This window comes from Pagrus major, chromosome 7, assembly GCF_040436345.1.
Source record: "Pagrus major chromosome 7, Pma_NU_1.0".
NCBI classification, from domain to species: domain Eukaryota; kingdom Metazoa; phylum Chordata; class Actinopteri; order Spariformes; family Sparidae; genus Pagrus; species Pagrus major.
Window position 1 is genome coordinate 4372736 of NC_133221.1, and position 25866 is coordinate 4398601.

Consider the following 25866-nt stretch of genomic DNA (forward strand, 5'->3'; position numbering starts at 1 on the left):
ATGAACTTGATGAGTGATTTTCTGATTATTACTGTCTTGATTGTCAACTGCTTTTATACAACATAGAAAATTACCAGTTTTTCATCTTCCTGAAAATAAAATGCACCAATGTGATCATTTCCTGCTTCCTTCATTTCCTTCCAACAACTTCCTGTTACTTCTGCTGGATCCACTCAACTTTATCATTGTTTGCAGACATTTAACAAAGAACTTAAGCATCGTTCACTTCTTATTGTCTTATTTATCTTTTTAACAAAACATCCTGCAGCTAGAGATGTAGAGTTAAATTTACCTGTGAGCACAGCTGATCCCAGAAGCAGTGAATGTTTACAGGATGAACTCAAGTCTTCAGTTCAGATGGAGATTTGGCTCAGGTCTAGCCTCCACCAGCTGCTAATATCAGATACTTTGAGACTTTTACTCAAGTCACATGAGTCCTATTGGTATGAGTGACTTTTAATATGATATCTTTACTTCAAGTATGAGTTTTGGCTACTTTTTATAACACTGCGCATGCACACACACACACACACACACACACACACACACACACACAGATTTATAGTAAAGGCTACATCTTCCCTGAGGTTCATACTTTCACTTTACTGTTTACTTTAACAAAGTAGGAAATCCTCTCCACTGTGTGCAGAAATAACTTCAGATACGCCCGATGATGAAACTGATCAATATCAGTTTGTAGTTAACGGTTTGTAGACAACTTGTGCAGCTGCACATGGTGACATGAAAATCACAAGAGACAGCCAAGTATTAACAAATCATATTGGAGCTTTAATTTTATGTGAATTTAAATAAATTGAAAACTGAAAATATTTGTGAATGTGACAAGTTTCATGTGAATATTAACCTGCAAAAGCAAATAACAAAGTTTCCCTTTTCTCTCTTTCAAACACAAATAATTCACGTTTTAATGATGTTTTTTGTCAGTCAAATAGATCATTTACTCCACTGGGCTGTTGGTTAAATTGTATTTTGGGACTTAACCCTCTGAAACATGCAACACACTTTCTTCAAATATCACTAAAATTACACCATAAATCAAAGTAAATGTGATCATGTGACATATCTGCCAGGAAGAATAAACAAATCTAACTTAAAATAGTATTTCATCAAAATCACTTTATTCTACATGTCTCATTTAAAATTTCTCCAAAAACAAACTGTTCGACCAAAACAGATCCTGGAAAAAAAACTTTGTAAACATTGTATTACATTTTTCCAATGTTGGTAATTTTGGCCATGTTGTAAATGTTGTATAGATTCCTCTTGTTTTAAATCAATTTCAGCAGGATAAATTATCAAAGGAAGTCATTTTTTCAATGATTTATGGCATTGTAACTGTGTTAAACTGCGTAAAAGGCACTGTCTACTTCTCCTCACCTCTTTTCACAGAGGTGCAGGACTGTTATATTCATGAGAAATGAGCCCAGTGAGGAAAAATGTGACAAATACAAAAAATGCTTGGGGTTCAGAGGGTGAAGTGTTGATATTTTAAGAAAAAGTTGTAATGTTATGAGAATAAAGGTCATGAGATACAGAGAAGAAAGTCAAAATTTAATAGAGAATATTATATTTTGAAAACAAACAACAAGTAAAATGATTTTAATTATGAGAGTTTATTTAACCACTGAGAAGATACTATTGTTCTCTAGTCGTCTTTGAGATTAAATGAAGTGTCTCTCTGTTTGCAGACAAAGCAGCTCAAGCTGTCGGCAGAGAAATGTGTTTCAACAGCGAGCCTAGTGGAAATTTTAATGTTGGTGCCTATGCAGGTACCGACAAAAACGATGAGGCTGTAAAGGGGAAAGGAGGGTACACTGCTGCAGGATTGGGTTATCTTCGTGCTGAAGAAGGAGCGGTGGCTGCTGAGCTCAGACTGCCCACCATCGGTGCAGGAGCAGGATACTCTGATGAGACAGGTGCCAGAGCTTTTGCTAAAGCAGAACTGGCCAGTGCTTCGCTCTCAGCTGGGCCTGCGAAAGCTAAAGTTGGTCTGTCTGCAGACACCGGCGTTGGTGTCGGTCCTTCAGGTCTTCAGGTAAAGGTGCTGGGAACAGGCTTCACCATCGGTCGTGAAGTGGGCATTTCTTTCTTTGGTTCTGGGTTTAAATTTAAACTGTGGTAAACTGTGTCTTTGTCACAAACACAGCTGTTGTTTGTTATTTACCTTCTTTTCCCACAATTAAACAATGATTGTGTTTGAAATCTGCTGCATTTATAACTGAAACTTTTTGTCATGACATTGTATGTTTTTACTTGTTGAGCGTCTGCTGCTTTTATACAGACAGTGAACGTAGTAGAAAAATGTGTTTTGTTCTTGCTGAAGATAAAATACATAAATAAGCGTACTGTGCTGTCCATGGCAACAACTTCCTGTTCTACCTGCTGGCTTCCTCTCAACTGTATCATGATTGTTGACGTCTAAGCATTAAAGAAATGTTGACTTCTGATTCTGTATTTCATTTTCTTCTCTTGAAGTATAAGATGTGTAGTTAAATTTACCTCTGAGCACATCTGAACTGTCAGTAGTCTTGTACTGTTTCTCAGCAGCCAGAAATCCAAACATAATGATTTTGTGACATAAAACCAGCTTCACACAATTCAGTTAAAGCTTTTATGTGAAGCTCAAACATTCACATAAATATTCACAATGACTGTTGATCAGTTTAAACACAGCTAAATGAATGGTTGCTGCTCAGATGATATTGCAGACTCTTCACTGTGAGTCCTTTTTAAGTCATTCAGTTTGTGTTTACTTTTCCAGGTAAAGATCCAGGTGTGGCTGTGCAGTCCAATAATCTTGTGTCTTCAGGTTGAGTTGGCATGTTGGCTTGATGTTTGTATGTGTGGCAGGGGATTAAATGAACACCTGCCACCTGTCAGAGGGTAAATGTTGTCTCTGTGCAGGTAAAAACTTTCAGTCATGTTGCTGTTTTACTTACATTAATATTGTTGTTTTTAAAAAGCAATTCTTTAGTTATGAATAGTCAGAGATTAAAGTGACATGGTGACCTGTTTTTATATGATCAGTGACTCAGTGTTTACAATTGTAAATGTTTCCATATATACAGAAGTGGAAGATTAGTTGGTGTAAATACGGACATAAATGAACTATAAGGAGTTTTTGCCCCTGTTACTCTCAGGCAGGGGTATTTAAAGGTCATAAAATGACAATTATTTGCCAGGCGCCTGAATATTTCTTCAGAAAAACATGGGTTTAGTGTTAATTTTCAGTGATATTATTATACTATTGTACTTGTTTAGCTTTCGTTGCATCACATAAAGCCTAGTAGAAGCTGATGTGGCCTTAGCTGAGATTAGGAGGTTCTTCAGAGGTTTGGTAAACTCACTTTTTCCTGCAGACTCAAGTGACACCATTTATCAGACTTCATGCAGCTCCTGGAGCCACAAAGGGCCTTCATACAACTGTTTCCACATATGCAGAAATACTCCCAAACACCGTGTATAATGACAAAAATAATGTGTGAACAACTTGGATCAGACAAAAATGACAAATATCCATATAGTTTATATAATTGGAAGTTTAATATTTTACCAATAAAACTGCTGGTCAATCAAAATGAGCAAATGAAAAATAATCAAGACATAATTGGAAAACAGATAACTCATTATAATAAAGTATGACAGTCAACAAAAGCCACTGAGATAGACCAATACATTTTATACACCAATGATTTGATTGATTTGATGAATGTTAACATACTTTAGGATCCACCACTGTGGTTTACAAGTCGACCACCTCATCTAAAAAAACCCATTTATAACAAGTAGTACACTTTCATAAAATGAAACTCAACCCTATCAGGAAACGAGCACAGGCACAATTTCAGACAACAAAGTGAGGCAAATTTTATTGTAATTGTAAACTTAAGTGCTAATTTTATATTCAACAGTAAAACAATTAGGGGCTCCAGCTGAACCCACTTCAGTGACATGACTTGCATGAAAATACTTGTGATACGAGTCTTTTACATGGCAAAATAAAAAAACAAAAAAACTACTATAGATCTGCCGTCATCACAGACTGACTGGACAGAAAGTGACTGAACAGTCACACTAAAATCTGTCTGTTGCTGAAAGAGCTGCAGATATTATAGAAATGAGAAAAGCTGAAGACAAAATGTTTTAGATAAAGCTTTACTGCTATGTGATACAAATACTTAAGATTAGCTTTAATTGATTCATAGAAAACACACACACAAACTATCATTTATGAATAAGAAAGTTAATAATAAAACATATTTTGTGATTAAAACCTATATGTAAAACTGTTTTTTCTGAATATGAACCTAAATTGAATATGAATAAATTCTAGCTTGCGGTCAAATTTGTGTCTTCAACACAACATACAGAGACACTTTGTACACTGTGATCAATACCATTTCAAATCTTGTTGCTGTAACAACAATTACATTCAAAGTAAAAAGTAAAAACTCAATTACTACTTACAGAATATTAATTTCTTGCACAAATCTTTGGCTCATCTGTGACATGAGCAAACTCTCTCATTGAATGACAACACAACCAGTTTCAGTTCATTATAATGTACATTAGGGTGCTCCGATTGGGAGGGCACAAATCGTTTTCGGCCGATATACGTTCATTTACCATCAGATAAACACGAGACAGTTTGTTTGTGCACTGCTACAATGCCACAGCCACACACAGCACAGGACTCTGCTGCTACCTGGCTGCTAACAGCTAACTAGCTCGACCCTGCCAATATCAATACAGATATTTAGTGCCCTCTTGGTTTAACCAGCGCAACATATTCTCAAGCTCCTACCAGAAAGCTGTTAGTGACTGAGGGCATAGAAGGACCGGTACCAAGGAACGTTAACTATGACAACAACATGAGAAGACGTTCTTTTGCAATCAACATACTGTAGTTGGAAGTAGCCTGTTCAATGTATGATTTGGGATTGTCTGTTCGTGAAAAGTATAATTTTCTGTCCCCCCTGAGTGAGGGGACGATGTGACGCCGTTTGGTCGAGACCCGTACGGAGCCAACAGCTGACAGAGTTTTAAACGGTGGACTGCAATTTCAGTTTACAATAAATAAATGACGTCAAGCAGTGACCAGGTAGTGGTGTAGTGGCTTCAGGGCACAAAGACTGAGACAACTGAGAATGACACACAGAATTTTTCCTAAATTATCCGTCCGATTCACTTTTTCTTGATTCTCTTTTGTTTTTAACATTTTTCTTTGAATCAGTAAAAAATAAATATAATAGTTTTTTTCCTCAACATTTTAATGGGTAATTTACTACATCATTAATAACTAACAACTATAGACGACAATAAAGTGAAGAAACATCCTTTTGATTGGTGATCGATATCGGCTGATACTGCTTCCAGTGATCAGCCCCAAAAATCCTGACCGGAGAACCCTTAAATGTACAACTAAAACCAGTCTATTATGATATCACTCTGTGGTGTTACAATGCAGGGCCTTTTCCAACACCCTCTGAGCATCATCAGCCAGCATGTCGAGAAAACCATTCAAAGTTCTGTAAGTTGTGGTATAAGATAGGCCCATTGCTGCTGGGATTCCAAATAGTGGAATGAATCTGGACCCTTCCTCTGCTGCCATTAATGCAGCTGTGCTTGCACACTGAACCATCACCTTGAGGATAAGATTGGGGGTTATTTTGGCTGCAGCCAGTGGTGATCTGATGACAGCCTTCAAATCATTAAATTGCGCATCTGAGCTTACAGCCAGACTCTTCAGTGATGGGATATCAAGACCAAAACCAACTGCGTATTGTTTGACATAACGAACCAGCAAAGCTGCATCAACAGCAATAGAAAGCTCAGGAACTGGTACAGCTGCTACAGCTGCAGAAAGAGTAGCAACATACTTTATTTGGGCTTGAAAAGCCTTTTTCTTCTTGTTGATGATCTCCAGGCTGATATTGCACATGGCAAGCAGCAGAGCGTCCCTCTTGTGTTCAGGAAGTTCTCTCTCTAGTGTCTCCTGTAAGAGAGGGAAGTCATGCTGATGGAGCTCAAAGCTGGACACCAGGAAGACCTGCGGAGACTGAACACCTTGTTGCTGAAGACCTGTGTCACAAAAGGAATAAATGGTATGATTATTAGTTTTATAAAAAGAAGAAATCATTGAGACTGTGTTTTTACACAACATATCGATACATGTGTAAAGTCTCTCCAAATCTAAATCTAGGGAGCAGCTACTTTTGCTAGATTTTTTGCCAGATAACGGATCCATATGCTAGAAAATGAGGTGTATTGAGGTCAGATAAACATAATGACTAACATACTAAATGCACTCACTGCTTTACTGTAATAACAAGGCTTGTCAGGTTTCAATAATGGAAATCCAGTTATTAATCTTTGTTTCCATGATTCCATAAGTCACTTACCTTTAATGCAGTTTTCCTTGATTAGTGCCTTAGTCCTGGTCTCACTGAACTCTCTCCGACGCCGTCTCTCACTGTTTAAATCAATGTCAATCTTTGAGCGAACAAAGTAGAACTTTTTCTTCATCCTATGGATCTCCTGAGCGAGTTTCACATCATTTTCTCTCAAGCGAGTGTCTGAGATGATGATGAAGAAGTCAAACTTCTCAAATCCAACATGCTTCAGGTACTGATCAGCTGGAAACCTGGTGGTGCCAACACCCGGAAGATCCCATAGTGTAACATTGGGATAGTTTGGATGGGGGTATGGTGTAACCACTGAGGTGGTTTCTACAAAACCAGTAGGGGCAGCTCCCTCAGCCATGTCGTCTATACCTCTAAAGGTATTAACAAAGGTGGATTTACCAGCGCCGGTCTCTCCTGTGATGGCAATATTTAGTGGAGTGTTATTCTTCTTGTCCAAATACTTTTGGATCATTGCAATAGCTAAGTCTTGATTGTTGTTTTGTAGAGCTGCTTTAATTTCCTCAATTGATACACAGTCCATGGTGATCCTTGAACAACATCACCCGGCAGAGTTTGCAAAGTTGGGAGTATAGGCAAATGCTAGAGGCACCATCCATCCATAGGGGCGCAACAAATGAGACGAGAAAGAAAAACATAAAAATGATTAACTTTTACTTTTTGAGGGCCCTGATTCGCCGTGGATGGACAGTTTAGTGTTCACAGAACCAGATACTGTATGCAATTATAACCCTTATGCATTTAATGTATACCTATCAACATTATCGCCACAGTTCTAATAGTAAACATATAGTTAACAGTGAACATCTGTTGAGGTATCCTCTATAGCTGAACTAGGAGTTAGAGTAGAGTTGACTTGAGTGTTAAACCAAATAACACAAAATAATGACTTAATTTTAATTACTGAGCTTCTGTATGTCACTGTTCAAAACCTGGCGACAAAGTCCAACTGAATACTGGATACCAAATGGCTAAAATGTGTTTTTGTATTTTTTAAATTACAAATTACTTTATAAAACAAAAATATCTTGTGTTTGATTGGTATATATTTGAAAAGCAAGTATCTGTAATCAGTTATTGTAAGATACTTATTGATGTATCCGTGCCCATCTCTTATTTTTGACGATTAAGACATTTTTAATTGGTTGAATTCTCAACGGCGATTAATCGATTCATGATTAATCATTAACATCCTACATACAACAAAACTATAAGCTGGCCTGGTAATTTAGGGTGTTTTTATTGCCTTCAAATATCAAAATTGGTGGAATTTGTCCTTCACAGTATGTGAAAGTTAATTTGCTGAACTTGTAAAAAGTGAGAAATGTTTCGACTTGTTGTTGCTCACACAGGCGGGACGAAGACTGCCTTCATTTTAACTGTGAAAATGACGACAGGCGGGTCAGTCAGCAGCTACAGCTAACTAAGCTAACTAGCTAGCTAGCAGCAGCCACACCTTGTTGACATTTTCTACGTGTTTAATTAAAAAATAGATGTTTTGTCGCTAAACATTCATCACCTGCTGAGCACTGCATTACTTTACATCACCTTGTTCTTCTTTATTTGCTTCCTCAGCCCGACGGGTACATTGTTTTTCTGCCATCTTCGTCGTCCATCTCGGAAAGACGTTAATTCACTGACCACGCCCCCCGGCCACAGCCACAGGCCACGCCTGCTACGTTACGTACGTACGTCACCGTCACGGTCATTGTTGCCAGTTTTGGATCAAACAAACATGATTATCCTCCCTTGCCCGCCATATCAACAACAAGTAGGCTACGGTCCACTGTAGATACCTGGGTTGCCAGGTCAGAGCGGAGGTCAGCCATTCAGTCAATTCAGCAGATGATGCATCAGTTCTGGCGCCCTCTAGTGGCCGCGGGGCCCTAAGTTTCTCTCAGAGCCTTTGAATATATGAAAGTAAATTACTAAATACTTTTTTAAAAAGTAAAATATTGGAGGGACTGAGGTTGAAGCTGTAATGTTATGATTTGGGAAAAAAGGCCATGAAATATCAAATCAAAACATTTACCTGAAATTTATTATAAAAACAAGTTAAAGTTGTAATATATGAGAACAAAGTACACAGGTGAAGATAAGGGATAACTGAACCTCTATTTTAGTTTATTTTATTTATTTTAAACATCATCATCATGAGGACTTCTGAGACAGATTACTTTTAGATTATATGTAGTTTACCATAATAATAATAATTATTATTATTATTATTATTGCTATTAATTGTATTTTTTCCCCCAACGGCATCCATTTTGGGGTTATTTAGTTCCACCTGCTGGCCACCAGGGGGAACTACATTGACGTTACAACCCGGTGTGACGTATGTTCCTGTGACGCGCAGAAATTTTAAACTATCGTCCTTCTCAGTGATGGCGGCTTCGTTTCGTTCTCTCCCTGCAAGCTGTAATAACAAATGGTACTACACCCGACAACAGATCGACAACAGCCCATCTCGGCGAGCTGGACTTGATCCGGACAAGGAACTGTCCTACAGGCAACAGGCAGCGAACCTGCTCCAGGACATGGGACAGCGGCTCAATGTGTATCTTTTTGCCGAGGGGGACGGCTAGCATCTCAGCTAGCCACCGTTAGCTTGTTAGCTAGCGAAGTTTAGCTCCGCATGAAGCCGGTTCGACCGAGAGCAGGGCTGGTGATTGTTGCGGTGTTTCGTTCGAAGGCCTTTGGCTCGTTTTTGTGTTTCCCGTCTGTTTCACACGGTGGTTTGTGAGTTTACTGTGCTAACGTTAGCGAGCTAACGGTGTTCCGACAGCGGCGTAGTAGGCTAACCTGAAGGCCTGTGTGGTCTGCGGGCCTACAGGACGTTAGCATTAGCTTTGCCTCTTACTGTCACTGTTAGGAAAGAAAAGGTCGAGAGTGGAACAACATTCCTTAGATAATGTGTTTAAGTGTGTTTGTGAGTACGTGTTTTATCTATGCGGTCAACCCTCGTCTGTGTTTTTTCCAAATCACCGTCTTCTAGTCACCTCTGAGAAATGTGTGAAGCTAGCAGGGGTTTCAACTTTGTTGTTCTGCCACTGATGTGGTAAAAGCTGATCTGATATTGATTTCCATTAGTCATTAACTGACTTAAAGCCCTTTTAATCATGTTATTAAACATGCAGATGAATGACCCCACTCAAAATCACCATAACAACTACTACAGGTGTTTTGATCTGTACTGTTTGATGCATTGTCCTTAACCACCATGTTTCAGGTCCCAACTTACAATAAATACAGCCATTGTGTACATGCATCGATTCTACATGGTCCAATCGTTCACCAGGTTTCATAGAAATGTAAGTAGTGTTTACCTGAAGTCCCTAATTAACTGTCTTGTGTTTATGTCATTCAACTCGTGGACTTATTTTGCTCTCCCTTCACCAGGTTATTTCTCCTGCCGCACTCTTCCTCGCTGCAAAAGTTGAGGAGCAGCCCCGTAAGCTGGAACATGTTATAAAGGTGGCCCACGCATGCCTCAATCCTCAGGATCCTTCTCCAGATGTACGCAGTGATGTAAGTGTTGGGCTGAAGTGGAAATTGCCTACAATTGTGCTCCTTCTCCTCCTGCGTTTACCTATTAGGGTAGTGATTATATTTCCATGACAATATTTGAAAAATAAGATGTACTTTGATTTTAGAAGGAGTCACCTTTTAAGTTTCTAAATTTTCTGTTTTTAAATGACGTTCATCAACACAATGTCCTTCTCCTAGACTGTATGATTTTCTGACAGCAGCTGATGCTTTTAAATTGTGATGTATTTTGGCTTAAAGTTACACAACTCTTTTGTTTTTTCCTTCGTTATTCCTCCTTTTCACATTGCTTAAGCTGGGTGTAATTACGCTTTATGAGTTTTTCAGTTTTGAGCTGTTGCACGTCAGATGTTGACACTGTGGCTACATCTTTTGAGAGCTCAAAAGACAAAATGCATTTCAGTGTTTGTGTAGGTTTTCAGTCATCCAGGGGATGTGATGTTTAGCAGTTGTAAAACGACTCTATGTAGTGTTAATCGTCTTAGTACATGGCTGTTTAGGCTTCGTCAGATCTACATGAAAGGTGGGTTTGATGTGTTAGACAGAGGTTAGAGGCCTCCCAGTGAGTAACGTGCCTGTCCTCTCAACCTCAGGCCTACCTGCAACAAGCCCAAGACCTGGTCATTCTTGAGAGCATAATACTCCAGACCTTGGGTAAGTTGGGAAGGAAGAACTGGGTCCCTTGATTTCCCTCCAGAAACACATGTGATTCTAAAAAATAGTGCTAACCTGTTTTACTTTTGTCCACAGAAAATCCGTAAGCGATTAGCAGCACTGGAAAGAGACATTCACACCTCGCATTAGCTGCCCTTACTCATTTGTTCCTTTTTTTATATTGTGTTGTTAACTTTGTGCATTTCCCTCCTTTTTCTTGCCATCTATTTGAAGACTCTGATGAATCGCAGCATTATCACAAACAATGGCTATTGCAAGCTCGCTATAACCTGCTTAATCCTTTCCCATGCATTCAAGCTTGGAAATAGGCGGCTGAAGAAGATAACGTTGGCGTACATTGAAAAAAAGCTAAATTGTTTTTAAAAATCTCTTTTTTTTAAGAGCCAATGTCGAACAACAAAGCAAGAGTTGGGAAATGACTTATAATTTTATGTTTTTCACGTCCATCTGGTGTTTTCAAGTCGTCCAGGATGTTATTGGACCCCATGCAAAATAATATTCCACATTATTTGCAACACATAGTTTGTTATAACAGTATTCATTTTCTATTTTTCAGGGACCTTTCTTAATCTTTATCATGGAAATTGGATGGAAAGAAATGTATGTGCTGCATGTATTTGTTTCATTTATCAAACCATCTCTCTTTTTGTCCCTTTTTATTACAGCTTTTGAAATCACCATTGACCACCCGCATACTCATGTTGTCAAGTGCACTCAGCTTGTCAGAGGTGAGCATTGACTCTTCAATTTTGATAAGTTCTGTTTGGATTTTGTTTATTTATTGTTAACTTTGCAAATGAGATAAATAATTAGCAGATTTTAAGTGTGTTTTTTTGTTTTGTTGTTGTTCCAGCGAGTAAGGATTTGGCTCAAACGTCATACTTTATGGCTACAAACAGGTATATTCACAGTTCACTATGAAACACAAGCTTCTGTATTTTTTGCTATGCTCCATTAAAATTCTCTAACTCAATATACTGAATGTCTGTTCTCTCTCCTCCCGTTTCTGTTTTTATTTCTTGCCGGAACGTATCCTGCCACGTAGTCTGCACTTGACCACGTTCTGCCTGCAGTATAGTCCGCCCGTGGTGGCCTGTGTGTGCATCCATCTTGCCTGCAAATGGTCCAACTGGGAGATCCCTGTGTCCACGGACGGCAAACACTGGTGGGAGTATGTTGATCCCACAGTTACCCTCGAGCTGCTGGATGGTATGTGCTGAAAATTACCTCATAATTCGGTCCATTCCAAGCAGGAAAAACGTGTTTGAAAAGGACTGATAAGTCATACACCACTTTAATATTAGGAATCAAAACCTTTAACTTTGCCTGTTTTTCTCCGCCTGCTTCTTCATAACTTCTTTCAGAGCTCACACATGAGTTCCTGCAGATTTTGGAGAAAACACCCAGTCGGTTGAAACGGATTCGCAACTGGAAGGTACACCGTTTTCTCATTGCTTCTTTGTGACAAGTTCAGCGAAGACATCCTGCTTAGGTGTATTTTTGTTGATTGTCTGTTTTCCTGTCTCCCAGGCTGGAGGTCAGACACCAAAAGCCAAGCCAAAAGTCCAGGAGGAGGGTGACCAGAGGGACACCATGATGAGCATGATCTCCATGGCTTCATCAGAGAGCACCGTGGCAGGCCTGATGAGCCTCTCAGCTCCACCCTCTGCCTCTTCTTCCTCATCCACGGCTGACAAGGAGAAGGGTGCATCTGGCAGTGCTCAGACTTGGAGCGGAAAAGGTGCAGTTGTATCTGAGCAGCAGCAGCAGCAGCAGCAGCAGCAACAACAACAGCAGCAGCAGCCCAACAACGAAGTTCACGCCCCAGCTAAGGTATCGCTGAGTGAGTACCGTGCCAAGAACGCAGACGTCCTGGCCGCTCAGAAGAGGAAGCTGGAGAACATGGAGGCCAGCGTGAAGAGGGACTATGCCAACGCTGCCCAGGCTCTTATTGGTCAGCAGCAGAGGAAGGAGAAGCAGCAGCATCATCACCAGCAGTCCAGCTCCTCCTCCTCTGACATGTCGAATCCGTCCCCCATTATTCTGAAAATCCCCCTGGAGAAGGAGAGGCACGACAGGAGTTCTCTCAAAATGCGTTTCCCCCTAGCTGGAGGAGGAGGAGGAGGCAGCGGGCACAGTGCCAGCGCCCGGGGTCAGGATCAGGACATCAAAGTCAGAATACGAGTGCCTGAGAAGCAAAGGGGGAGTTCAGGAGAGGAGGGCAAGAGCAGGGACAAACACAGGGAACGCTCTAACCACCACCACCATCATCACCACCACCATCACCATTCCTCCTCTAGCGGTGCCTCACTCTCCTCTTCACACAAACATTCATCTAGTTCCAGTGGGGCAGTAGGAAGCAGCAAAAAAGTCCCCAGTGACTCTTCTAGAACGGGCTCTTCATCCTCCTCTGCCTCACGTAAGAGGACACACTCCCAAGATCCCACAGCAGGCTCTCACCCTGCCTCTAAAGCCAGCAAGTCGTCTAGGAATCCCTACCAGCTACCGTCCCTGTCTTCCTCCTCTGGGCAAACTCTGGGGCATGGTCCTGACATTCTGCCCACGCTGGGCCTTCCCCACCACCAAGGGAGTTTTTCACACTCCAAAGGCGACAAGACAGACACTAATGGGCACGGTGCGGCAGGCGGAGCCCAGTCGAACGAATACCAGGACACTTTTGAAATGCTGAACTCGCTTCTGAGTGCGCAGGGGGTCCAGCCGTCCCAGCCGTCCATGTTTGACTACAGATCCCAATATGGGGACTACCGGTACAGTGGTGGCTCCAGAGGGGGCAACCCCAGGCCCCCACCTCTGCCTTCAGATCCACCTCCCCCACTGCCGCCGTTACCCAAATGAGTTGGCCGGGAGACGTATTATGTACATTGTACTTGACATCACAAAAATACATATTATTACATAAAGTATTGGTTATTTTTTATTTTTATTTTTTTTAACTCACCAATCATTTTAAAAAGGCATCAGCTTGACAGCAGCGAAATGTAGTGGTGAGATAAAAACATTTTAAACCTTTTCCTTTTTTCAGTTCGCTTGTGGGGCAATAATGAGAGGCTTTAAAAGCTTGAAAATGTGATTTTAAAAAAAAAAAAATTACAGAAAAGTGTAGATAATGTTTTGCTCTTCTGTTCAACTCAAATGAAATGTGATGACAGGACCTGGTATTTTTACCATCACTGTTTTTGGAGGAAGTCATCATCTTGAAATCATGAGGAAACTAAAAGATTTCCATCACGTACCTGTTAGGTCTTCTTATTGACTGTCTTTTTATAATGTTTTTATAGTATGTTATTTATTGATTGAATGCTTTTAAAAAAAATACATAGTCCCCTTTTCTACCTTTTTAAGGTTTCCCCTCTGTTTTCTTTTGGGCAGAGGGATATTTCTTCATCAAGACTGTACAGGCTAGTTTGAGAGTGCATGTCTCCAAAGCCATCTTTTTAATATTTTTGTCTTTTTTAAAAATATTTTTTTCTTTTAACAGCCATAACCTAAAGAAAATAGGTGACTGCCCCACCCCTGGTGTTCTATTTTATTTCCTGCATTATTTGGTAAACTTGTACAAAGACTGTAAAATGTTTAAAACAAACATGAAATATTTTTTACTTTTTGTTATAAAAAAATGTGCAAAAAAAAAATGTAAATTAAGGAAGCGTGTACTTCTGTTTTTAGATTTTTGAGTGTTGCAGTCATTGTTTTAAATGGTTGTAAAATATTCATATTCAGTTCAATGATTACACTAATGGACAGTTCATACCAACGATATACATCTGTAGTTTATCAAAGAGCTCAGAAAGCTCAAACATATCAACCTGGTATGGTCACAATGAAGGAAGAGCCAACAAAATATGTCATTGACCTGTCACTTGTTCATTAGTTTAGGGTGAGCACAGCTAAGTGCAAACATGAAAAGCCAGCACTTATATATATATATATATATATACATATATATATATATATAAAAATAAGTGCTGTTGGAAAACGCAACATGCACCATCAGTACAGTGGCCCTGAAACTGCCCCCAAAAAGTTTTCCTGCCAGTGCTTTCTTTGTGGTGACCATATTGATCACAGTATATAATAAAGTATTCAAAAAAAAAACACAATATCAAAGACTAATCAAATGCCATCTGTCTGTCATTTCATGTTATGGTTGACTTTCATTTTTATGCGTTTTCTTTGGTGATGTTTGAAATGTGTAAAACCCAGTGTACACCTGTCTGTTTATTTGACAGGTCTGATGTAATGTTAAAGCGTTTCTTTTTACTCGATACCTTCAAACTACATTTGGTGGATATTCAGCTTCAGATTGTTGTTTATAATCCATCCACAAGCCATGATTCATCAAAAATGTTTGCACGTGTTCCTCAGTTCTGTAAATCATACACTGCAAGCAGGTTTTCAAGATACCTCCACTACAAGGTCATAAGCATGAAGTATAATACTGTTTAATTAATTTGAATTAATGAAGAATTTGTGTTTGAGCAAATAGCGGCAGAGGTGCCATTTGTTGGCAAAAGAATCGGGTATCATCTGTACATTTAATTCAAAGTTTATGGTTTTGATTGTATAGTATTACTGCTCTTTACCTGCTTTCTTTTATCAGTTTCTAATCCAAAACTCATTTTAGGCAGTTCACAGTAATGCAGTACAACAAAGCAGCCATACAATTGTAAAATATTTTTGTTCCCATGATTATATGGAAGATACGCTGTCAGAGTACAGCTCTTTGCTCAGGCAGCAGAGGTTTTATTAGTTATTCAACTCTTGGTTGTAACAGGGAAACAGTAAATGCACTGAATATTTATCTCAGTAGGTTTGCCTACAATGCAAATGATGACAAAGTGTTACATGTATAATGCTTAGACTATTAGAACAGATGTCCGATATATCATTGCCATTTCAAAAAAAGAGAAAAAAAAGAATAATGTTTTATTTGATCTGGACAAATCTTCCAATTTAAGTATTAACTTTATGCTGTGAGAAAGTCATACAAAAGGACGCCCATTTCAAAACAAAACCCACATGTGAGGAAAAATGGAAGACGCTCATGCAACCTAACAATGCAAAATCACAAAGCTACAGCAAGTTTCATGTTTTTCACGTCTCGGTGGTTTTAGTGACACTCAGGTCTGGAAATGAAACGTTATGGGATTTTTTTTTTTTCTTTTTCGTTTTCAGTTACAAGGTTATATGTGAACACTGTTCTTTTTGATATTATGTGGTTGCTTTATTCTCAATTAAAGTCAATAAATATTTTAAGAAAACGCTCGCTGTGCTGCTTGTTTTGATGCAACTTCAATGCTGCAGGATTGAGGGTGTTGAAGGAAATTGCAGGTTTGATTGGCACCTCGATGGGCCAATGAAATGCCTTGTAGCGCTTAGCCAATCAGAGCAGCTGCCTGGGGGCGGGGCTCTGCCTATCTGCAGTGGCTGTGGCAGTTAACGGGGAATGCAGGAAAACCGACGTAGTGCGCCTGCGGAGCCGGACTGGGTCGGACGACGGACGGGAAGGTAAGCGGTTTCAAACAAAAGACGAGGATGTGTTCGTTTTCTGGCACCGAGGCACTTCGACGATACCGAGAAAGACGACTGTATGTGGCCGTCGGTCGGCAAAACTCGCTTCCTAGCCGCAAAATTGTGGAAAGCAGCGGTTGGTTAGCATCGAAGGCTAACTAACAAAGATGGCGACTCCGTAACTGAAAGAATGACGCAGTAGAGAGAGGCGGGCTAAAGATCGGTGTGGCGCCTGGTTAGATTTATTCAAGACGGAGAAATTCACTTGTTCTACATTTTTACATGTAATATAACAACATTTTATCCTGAACGTTAGCACGGCTTTAACCGCATGTATATGTATAACTGGTGGTTTATGTTCATAATGTATATTAACTTGTAACAAAGTTGATCAGTGTCCAATCTGACATTAGCAGTATTTGACAACTTTCATTCATGTGGGATAGTTTGTTTGTTTGAAACACGGTGTTATCGATGTAGATTAACATAGTTGTGTTTGCATCCTGTGTGTTTTTTAAAATCAAGAACTTTTCTACCTATATATTTCTGACCTTTGGACCCAGTTTATGGCTTAATAAGCCACGCGGATCTCTGAAATGTGGGCATGTATAATCCTGTCTGAAATCATCCTTTTTGTTTTGTTTGCAAAATGTAGTTTATGTTCCTCCATATTCCACTACTCGATCATTTATTCTGTCTATAAAATGACTAAAAAGTGCCAAAGTGTTCCCTGTGTTAGTTTCAGGGGTCTTGTTCTGCAAAATAACAAAGACTTTCAGTTTAATGTCACAAATAAAAATTCAGATATATCACAGAATAAACTAGTTTTGAGTGGTGTATTGTCAGTGCCAAAGATTAGACAATAACTCCTCACGTTCAAGAAGCATAATCATGGGACTGTCTGTGCCAATTTCTGTAAATTGATACAAGATGTCGGTTTTATTTCTTTTGTTTGATCTGACCTATGTTACACATCCAAAGATACTCACTTTACTGCCATACATTGCAGAGAAAAACAGAAAACCCTCACATTCGAGAAGCTGTAAAAGCAGCGTTTGCTTTTTTTTTTTTCTCTCACAAGAAATCAAATTATTAACCAATTATCAGAATGGATGATTAGACTATTGTTCTGTCAGTCCGCTAATCAGTTATCAGACTAATTGTTTCAGCGCTAATTATTCTTGCAGACGATGAACAGGATACGAATCCACGTTTTGCCTTCGAGTCGGAACCGGGTGGCCCAGACACCCCGTCCTCAGGAGCCCCAGGCATGCGCCTTCACCCAGCGACCGTGCTCTCAGCCCCGTCTGGAAGGCCTGGAGTTTTGCATCAAACACATTTTGGAGGACAAGAACGCCCCATACAAGCAGTGCAGCTATGTCTCGGCTAAGAACGGCAAGCGCTGCCCCAACGCTTCACCGAAGGTCGAGAGGAAAGATGGGTGAGTTGGAAGTTAAAAATTTGACCTCAGCTTTATTTATTTCTCGGTGTGAATGTTAATTTCCAGATGGACAGGAGACACCCATCAGTAAACCTCTAGTAACAAACCCTACCAGCGTTCTGATATCACTTCTCCAATGATTGTTTGTTTTTTAGAGTAACGTTCTGTGCAGAGCATGCTCGCAGGAATGCCATGGCTCTCCGAGCTCAGATGAGGAAGCCGCTTTCTGGTCCGTCCCCTGAGGTACTATTGTCTCAGCTAAGTGGATACAACCGTGCAGAGACACACGGCGTCGAAGGAGGCCGCTCTGAAGCTAACCGTATTCTAGGTAAGTGTTCTTCAGGCTGAAATATATGCCTCATTATTGCAGTTAATCTCATGTACAGTGACTTGTATATAATGGGAGAGGTTGAATGATGGGGGAAAATTTTCTTGCAGTGAATTTAAACAAGTTTGTACATTATTGTAATGTTTAATTACACCCCCTCACGACAGATGAGGACAGTCTCAGTGAAGAGGAGCAGGGTCCCTTGGTATTAGACCAGACGTGGAGAGGAGACCCTGACAGTGATGCAGACAGCATTGACAGTGATCACGAGGATCCACTGAAGTAGGTTGAATTAGCTTACCATCTCTTGCTTTTTATTTTAAACTTGCATTGCTGCGTTATTAAGGATCCTGCTGATTTTCTTGCAAGGCTTTTCCTACTCAGTTTCTGATCGACTTGCATCTATCGTTTTCGGTTCATAAAATCCTTTACGGCTTTGTCGTTCTGGTTCTCTGTGCTAAATACTTCCATGAAGTTCTTGGACATGTAAAGGCGAGAAGAGCAGTGAAGTTCAAACTGATAAGCACGTTCTTCCCGTCCAAAAACTGCCTAAAGATGTCGGAATTTTTGTCCGCTGGACATAAAAAGGGAGAGAGTTCGGTGAGGCAAATGCCCATTGCAGAGTCCCTGTTCTCGGCTGACCTCCCATGTCTACACACCCCTCAGTGCCCTGGACAACTGGAGGGAGGGAGGTCAGTGGGCCACAATGAACTTACTGTTTAATCACACACACAAATGAGACAAGAATTCGCAATCTAGCGTGCCGTTTTCCTAGCTGTATGTTCAGTGGTTTTCTGGTGTGAATGGGTTGTATGTGTTTTTCTAGCAGTTCATTTGTAAGCTTCACACAGAGCTGCACAGTTTGAGTCCAACGTAGAGAACAAAACCAATTGTAGACAGAGTAGGGCAAGTCTTGTGAGAAAACCAGTGGCAGCCATGATAACGACACATTGTTACGTTATTAGAGTGATGCTACTCAGAAATTCATCAGTAATTGTCATGTCCCAGTTCAAACTACAAACTTATCCTCAGCGGGTTTTGGGTTTGTAGTGTGTTCACACAGGAAAATCAAAAGTCAGAATGCAAACCACTTGGTTTTTGAGTGTGTTGCTGATGTTCAGCATTGTCCAATAATGTGATGCACAAAGTGAAGCAGATGATCTACTCGGCTGCAAAAAGAGAAACAAAAATCTCTGAAGTTTAACATGCAGTGACTTTCTAAATCTATGTTGATTTCTTGCATAGCTGTAACATGGCTCCTTTCCAGTGAGTGTATTTATTAGTTTGTTTTTTCTTTTTGCAGACATGCTGGAGTGTACACAGCAGAGGAGGTGGCGCTCATCACTCGAGAAAAACTCATTAGACTTCAGTCGCTCTACATCGACCAGTTCAAACGCCTGCAGCACCTGCTGAAGGAGAAAAAGCGCCGATACCTTCACAACCGCAAAATGGAGCATGAAACTCTTGGTAAATATATGACCATTTAGTTACTAACTAAACGTTTCTGCTTTGTTTACTTAGTAATAAATTGTTTCATGTCCACAAGGCTTCACAGCCCTCAGCAATATTGGTGTTTGTTTATGTTGATGTCAGGGAGCAGCCTGCTGACAGGACCTGAAGGTCTGTCCATGAAGGAGAGGGAGAACCTGAAGAAGCTCAAAGCTCTGCGCCGATATCGTCGTCGGTACGGTGTGGAAGCCCTGCTGCACCGGCAGCTCAGGGAGAGGAGGCAAGCTGTGACCGAAGGAGCTCCTCAGGTGAGACCCTATCACAGTAGAGAGTAGCAAAACTAAAGGATCAGTTCACCAAAAAACAAAAACTGTTTTATTTGCTCCCAGTGGTGTCGAGACATGGTAGATGGAGATGATGGAGATACCATTTGTGCATGTGGATTTAAACTCTAGGGCACTTTGTCTTCCCAGAAACAACGTCACGTCTACAGTTTTCCAGCTTGAACAGTTTTCACTGGAGCAGAATTGCTAATGAAAAAACACAATCGTCCCCAATGAAAACTGTAACGGCACAGGGGCCACAGTTTGCCTACCACTGCTCTATGTAATATATTCTGTGAGACACTGTTTCTGCAACTAGATGATAGTAGATATAGATATTTAGGTTTTTCTTCTGAGGTTTTTCTTTTTTCAACGCTGTGAGTACCACAGACAAAATACCGGTCTCTTCCATTGTACTGCGGTGAAGGCTGAAATCTCAAAACCTATTTTTATATCTAGAAACTACTAGATGTGAGATTTCTCAAAGATTCATGCCATAAAATCCAATGTGGTAGAGCACAGAGCCAAAACGTAAAGGATGAGAAGAGAAAACATGATTCATGTCATACATATGTGAGCCTTTATCCATGAAATGTTGCAGGCCAGTTGTGTCCTCAAGTATGTGGATTATTACAGTGAAAGAAGGATAAGACTTATTTTTGGTTTTGAGTTTATTCTCCACATATTTGAGTGCTGCAGAAATCCCATCACATGAAACGCATCTGGAAGACAAGAAAGCTTTTTTTAATTTTTTTTTAGGCTTTTTTGTTTGATAAGTTGATAGTGTCCAGGGATGATTATCTTCTTTATGGATGATTGTACTTTTAAAGGAATTAATGTTGTGTTTATCTTTCATTTTTTTGTAGCCACACACAAGAACAGCGTTAGAGAAGTGCATCTCCTTTGTGGAGGGAACCCGATGTACCAACCCCTGCCTGCCTATGACCCGGCACTGTGTCTCACGTATCCTCAGTTATGTTTTCAGCATGGGTTTGACCACAATAGTATGACCTGTTTAGAAATCACAGATGTGTTTTTGTGTATATATTTGGAAAGAAATTCTTGGGTCATCCAAACACTCCTTCATCTTTCTCGTTTGAGTCATCTTCACCATGGCCCTGATCAAGACCAGCAGCTTGCAGTAGCTGCTGGTTTCAAAGGGAGCCTATAGAAACTCCTTCCTGTGGTCTGTTGATTTCTCCCAGAGTAACACAGGAGCTAATCTGTTCAGTTGGAAGGAACAAAATCCTTTCCCAACATGCATTCATTCCAACTATTCAGCCATAATCTAATTTTTCAGTGAAGTGTGATGTTTATCAACAGGATTAACACTGAGGTTTTCTGTGTCTGCAACAAAATAGTCTTATTGCAAGCTTTGTGTTCTGTGTTGCATTTCTCACAAATGCTGCAAAGTATTAGTGCTCAGTCAAAATCTCTAACCAGTTTTACAAAACCACCCGGGCATGTCATTAATACAGTCAACATAAAGCTGCTTTAAGGCTTGAGAAATACTTATAGCAAGATTATTTTCAATGATTGTAGTACTTGCAATAATTCTCATTAATGCAGCTTATGAGGTTTAAGTTTACCATTAATCGTTCATTTAGATTTGAAGATGAGTGCAGATTTCTTCATCCATCTTATTCTTGTGCTCGTTGTTTTGTGTTTGTGTGTGGACATCATGTGCTGTTGTCCTTGACAACCAGACCCTCAGACATCTACCAGGACAGCAATCAGGTGCTTTTCAAAATGTGTCCAGGCATGAAAGATGTCCCATGTGACCGTACCGTGCACATGGGTCAGTCTGACGATCCGCGCTGCCCGCTTCACCTCACCCTGCCTCCCCCCATGTACCAGCCTGAGCAGGAGCCTCCACCACAGGAGCAGCTCACCGCTGCGAGCAGAGACATGTATCTGAGTGCAGCAGAGCTTCAGCCCACAGAGAGCCTTCCCCTAGAGTTCAGTGATGTACGTAGAGATGATGCCCCCCTAACACTCTCCTCTAATGTGTATATGCATTGTAACAAAAATGTCATGTTCAACACTTATTAGACGTTTAGTTGGTGGTGTTTTTTCCTGTGCAGGTAATTGTTTTTTTCTGTTGGGTCGGCAGGAAAAAATCAGCGAACCAAAATGCATTAGAGCCGTGTAAGAACAGTCACTCTGCTGCTTAGATATGTCTGGGGCAGGAGTGAGAAAATAATGAAAAGAGAACGGTCCTGAAGGTGCTCCAAGCTTCTCAAATACCAATGAAGATGAGCTGACAATATGACTTTTCTTCTTTCTTTTTTTTTTAATCAACTCTCAAGTTCTCAATTTGTTACGTTTACTTAACTATGAAAAAAGTCACATTGACATTAAAAATCCTTTTATCTAGAGAGTTCTGGCTGTGAAAGCCGGCAGCACAGTTGCACTGTTGGAGACATAAAGCGAATATAACAAAGCGAAGACAAATAATAAATTGCTGAGTCATAAAATATCAAAACATTCATCAGCATTTAAAACCCACACAGTCGGATGTCTTTCTCCCCAAGTTGTTAAGAATCACATTAAATGCATCTAGTGAGACCCGCTCCTGAACATTCAGGTAATTTTGTAAATAACTCCAAGCAAAGGAGCAGCATCCTAAAAAGCTTGTTTGGATGATGCTGCATTCATGTGCTCCTCGGATGGTCCCACTTCCCAAGTTCGGAAGTCATTATCCCGACTTCGGTGTGATCACGTGTGTCAAGTCAGAATGTGAGAGCAACATCGACGAAATCACCCAGAGCTTTTTAAACAACCCATTGACAGCTGTTTTTGAGTATTTGAGTGACAAGGAAGAGCAAAGTAAATGGATCATGTAAGCCATGAAATGTATTTCACAGATATGCATATTACTATCAACCCAATGTTTGCTTTCATCCGCAATGTTTCAGCGTCAAATGACATCAACTCGTGTACAACAATTTTCTCTGACTTTCAGAGCTGTTGTTCTGACTTAAGGGGGCGTTGGGAGTGAAAATGTAAGTAAGATGGAAGCATACCAATAATGGCCTTGTCAATAAGAATATGCCAATGGTTATCTTTAGTGCCATTGGGTCAGCCATTAAGAATCTATGGAAGAAGGGCGCTCATTTCCTTTTTCATTATCCATATGAGCCAGAAGTATTTAAAGCCAGCGAGTCTCGTCTAAATAGGCTAATTGCCTATTACACCATCTTTTTTCTCCCATAAATACTGTGTACCCAGGTGAAAGGTCAGGAAGGCGTGAAAGAATAGGATCACGTTTCCACCACAACAGAGCCGCTCCAAGAAAGCGAATCAGTCCGGTTCAACCCAACTAAAAAACAGTGGTTATTCTGGTGCAGACTCAACAAACCAGACTGTGACTGCTTGAAAAGAAGGATTCAGGTTCAGTGTCATGTTTTGTGTGATAGTGGGTATGAAATTAAAAGCTAAAGTAGTTTTAAATTAATCTGGTGATTGTGAATTGACAAGAGTGATTTATATATTTGTGAAGTATCCTTCAGTACGAGACTGCAGCACCGATAATGCAGAATGACAGTCACAGAAACAGTCCTATCCTGAAGCTGCTGTCAGTCAATGTAACTTCATGATCCCAGCTCTTTTTTTGTTTGTACATAGCTGGTGCAAACACAAACATAAAGGCAAAAATATATCATTTTCCAACTTGATCCGGACAGAATTAACCGAACTACAGGTGTGAAAGCATCTTTAGAAGAAGCAAAGGGAAAGTGATTTGTGGTTTCGATATTTAAGACAAGTGCGACTATTTGCAACTCTTAGAGCTGTTGAGGTGCTGCTACTGTGAGATTTGGTTGCAAGGCTGCTTTCCAGAAATGCTTTTACAGAACTTTACAGCTCACCATTTGCTGTTCAGTACTGTTTAATGATCTATGAAAAGAACAAACACTTAAATGGACAAAAACATGGACGCAGCATGAGCACGATCCAAAGCTTGAGCTGCGTTGACCTCCTCAAAAACATTAATTATCCCAAACCACGTCATGCCTCCTGGTGGCCGGGGATGTAAACATAGAGTAAAAAACATGAATATATCCATACATATAATTCAAGATGGCTCCTGTGAGGTCTATGTTAAGATCTGGATTTCACAAATGTCCCCTGTTAAACAGGACCTGGATGTGGAAGGGGATGGCATGCAGGGTCCTCCGTCCCCCCTGCAGTTTGACACGGCCCTGGCCCTGGAGGACCAGACCATCAGAGCCATCGCCGAGGCCCCGATGGACATCCTGACCGGAGAAGACCCAGACCAGGTCGACCTGGACGCCTCAGGACAGGAACTCTCAGAGAGAGATGTGGATGCCATCATGGACGACCAGGTTAATTCTCATTTAGGAGCTTTGTCGTCTTGAATATCTTGAAACCTTCTTTTGCCCGAACATGGCAACACAAAAACACTCCTACAGTTTAATGACGTCACACTGCAAGATGGGTCAAATAGGAACGTAGTCACAATCTGTGTCTGTGTGATTTCAACTTGAAGACATGTCAGATTGTGTGATTGACTGGCTTGGTGTAATACTATGATGTAAATTGGGGGAAAAAAACATGCAACTTAAAGCATAAATCTCTAAACAATCCTCATATGCTCATATTTACATTGAAACGGATGTTCTTGTTGCAATAGTTCCTCCTGTCCATGCTCGACATTCAGAGATCCTTTCCTGACACACTCGGTGTAAATGACTCCCTGTTTGTGTAACTTTCCCTCCACTAGAGTTCAGTAAGGAAACACAAAGAGGCACTTGTATATTAAAGTGACAGCCTGTCTGGAAGATGTCAACTTGATGTGATGAACACAAGACTGCTGACGAGATTAATGCCAGATAAACTTTGGAATATATTTTTTGCTCATGATTGATGACTGTGGTTATTTTCTTCCATCTTACATCAGAAGAATGATAGGAAGGGATCTCCTCATGGCCTGTATGAACATGAGGAATGATTAAAGCTCAAGTTACCTGAATGTTCATATGGCACCTGACTGTTGTATTAAAGGGGCACTATGTAGTTTTGAGAAGAGAATAAATTCAAACCCAGCATTTTAATATTTACAATATTAATGATATAATATTTTTCCACAACTGAATAAACAAGCTGTTCTCAGAGGAAAATAAGATCCCCAGAACACTGTTGGAAGCTAGAAAGGTGGCAGGGTCCGCCAAAAATATAAACATAATCAAACAGTATGAAACTGCGTTGTCCTTTAAGGTCAGCTTGTTTATTCAAAACAAAGAGTTTGTTTATTTAGTTTGTTTAGGCAGAAAAAAGATCAGTCAATGAGATCTTTCTCTTACTCCCGAAAACTACATAGTGCACCATTAAAGTTCCCATGAAGTCAAAATAGATGTTTTAAATCACATAACTGTTGCTCTATATCTCACCTACATGCCAGTTTCAGGCCCAGCACAGGAAAAAAATGCCATTTTCTATGTATTAATGGTATTTTAGAGTTTGTAACTTCCTGGAAAACAATAAATATTGATGACTCATCCTGCACTTTGGGGCGTATGATAATTTCATCGTGTTTCTGAGACCGGGCCTCGCCGATTACTGTACAAAAACACAACTTCAGAACTTTTATTCACTGATTTGGGTGAAGCTGGATCATATTTTACGGAGGATACGACTCCAGCCGCTCTGCCTTCAGCATCTCAACCCAAAAAACAACCAGATCTTCTCCTGTTTAACTTCCTGTTCTTTCACCCAGGTGGTGTCGGAGGTTGTAGGAGGTGAAGAAGACACCACTGATAATTCCCTCCAAGATGTGGACACCGCGCCGAGATGAACAACCCTGGGTTTTTTCATTTTCAACTAAAGACTGACGCAGAGTGGACTTTACACTGGAGGTTTCACCTTCAGAAGAAGCACCTCTACTGAAAATGTCCAATAGACTCTTAGACTACACGTTCACTGATTGTTCTTCTGTTTGTCATGCGGGTGTATTTATTTTTGTCCGGCCATAAAAAAATTATACCCGGTCAGTTCCTCAACGGTTTGTCTGTCAAAATAATAAAATGGACACTCGTTTCTCACCCACGAATAAACTATTTTCTGATACTTTTGTTGAACTCTTCTAAACGACATCCAGATTTATAT

The 25866-nt window shown here is 40.3% G+C and overlaps 3 protein-coding genes and 1 non-coding gene across 5 annotated transcripts; 3 read left to right on the top strand and 1 right to left on the bottom strand.

The window, feature by feature from the left end:
- Positions 1-3550: 3550 nt before the first annotated feature.
- Positions 3551-6973, bottom strand: LOC141000006 (interferon-inducible GTPase 5-like). The gene is made up of 2 exons (XM_073470619.1): positions 6423-6973; positions 3551-6102 (listed from the first exon to the last, which is right to left on the bottom strand). The coding sequence occupies exons 1-2, from the start codon at positions 6964-6966 to the stop codon at positions 5465-5467; spliced, it is 1182 nt and encodes a 393-aa protein (XP_073326720.1). The 5' UTR covers positions 6967-6973; the 3' UTR covers positions 3551-5464.
- Positions 6974-8822: 1849 nt separating this feature from the next.
- On the top strand, positions 8823-15943 carry ccnt1 (cyclin T1). Of its 2 annotated transcripts, none has more exons than XM_073470728.1 (9): positions 8823-9003; positions 9676-9757; positions 9846-9974; positions 10586-10646; positions 11333-11395; positions 11521-11566; positions 11713-11876; positions 12032-12102; positions 12198-15943. In XM_073470728.1, exons 1-9 carry the CDS (start codon positions 8831-8833, stop codon positions 13521-13523), a joined length of 2115 nt encoding a protein of 704 aa, XP_073326829.1. In that variant the 5' UTR covers positions 8823-8830; the 3' UTR covers positions 13524-15943. The 2 variants fall into 2 exon arrangements, with proteins under 2 accessions (XP_073326829.1, XP_073326828.1); XM_073470727.1 differs by having other exon boundaries at positions 11333-11394; positions 11511-11566.
- Positions 15944-16104: 161 nt separating this feature from the next.
- kansl2 (KAT8 regulatory NSL complex subunit 2) lies at positions 16105-25827 on the top strand. Its single transcript, XM_073470846.1, has 10 exons — positions 16105-16196; positions 17387-17640; positions 17796-17968; positions 18136-18250; positions 19272-19435; positions 19562-19725; positions 20607-20703; positions 21455-21708; positions 23880-24086; positions 25478-25827. Exons 2-10 carry the CDS (start codon positions 17390-17392, stop codon positions 25553-25555), a joined length of 1503 nt encoding a protein of 500 aa, XP_073326947.1. The 5' UTR covers positions 16105-16196; positions 17387-17389; the 3' UTR covers positions 25556-25827.
- On the top strand, positions 20853-20986 carry LOC141000466 (small nucleolar RNA SNORA2/SNORA34 family). The gene has a single exon (XR_012179540.1). It is a non-coding gene; the product is annotated as a small nucleolar RNA SNORA2/SNORA34 family (small nucleolar RNA).
- Positions 25828-25866: the final 39 nt, after the last annotated feature.

Bases quoted from the DNA above. Each gene is read 5' to 3' on its own strand.
- LOC141000006 (XM_073470619.1), bottom strand. From the start codon at position 6,966: ATGGACTGTGTATCAATTGAGGAAATTAAAGCAGCTCTACAAAACAAC. The intron at 6,103-6,422 runs GTAAGTGACTTA...TTTGTGACACAG, and splicing joins CAAGGAAAACTGCATTAAAG to GTCTTCAGCAACAAGGTGTT.
- ccnt1 (XM_073470727.1), top strand. From the start codon at position 8,831: ATGGCGGCTTCGTTTCGTTCTCTCCCTGCAAGCTGTAATAACAAATGG. The intron at 11,395-11,510 runs GGTGAGCATTGA...TTTTGTTTTGTT, and splicing joins AGTGCACTCAGCTTGTCAGA to GTTGTTCCAGCGAGTAAGGA. The intron at 11,567-11,712 runs GTATATTCACAG...CCTGCCACGTAG, and splicing joins TACTTTATGGCTACAAACAG to TCTGCACTTGACCACGTTCT.
- kansl2 (XM_073470846.1), top strand. From the start codon at position 17,390: ATGAACAGGATACGAATCCACGTTTTGCCTTCGAGTCGGAACCGGGTG. The intron at 18,251-19,271 runs GTAGGTTGAATT...TTCTTTTTGCAG, and splicing joins GATCACGAGGATCCACTGAA to ACATGCTGGAGTGTACACAG. The intron at 19,436-19,561 runs GTAAATATATGA...TGTTGATGTCAG, and splicing joins AATGGAGCATGAAACTCTTG to GGAGCAGCCTGCTGACAGGA.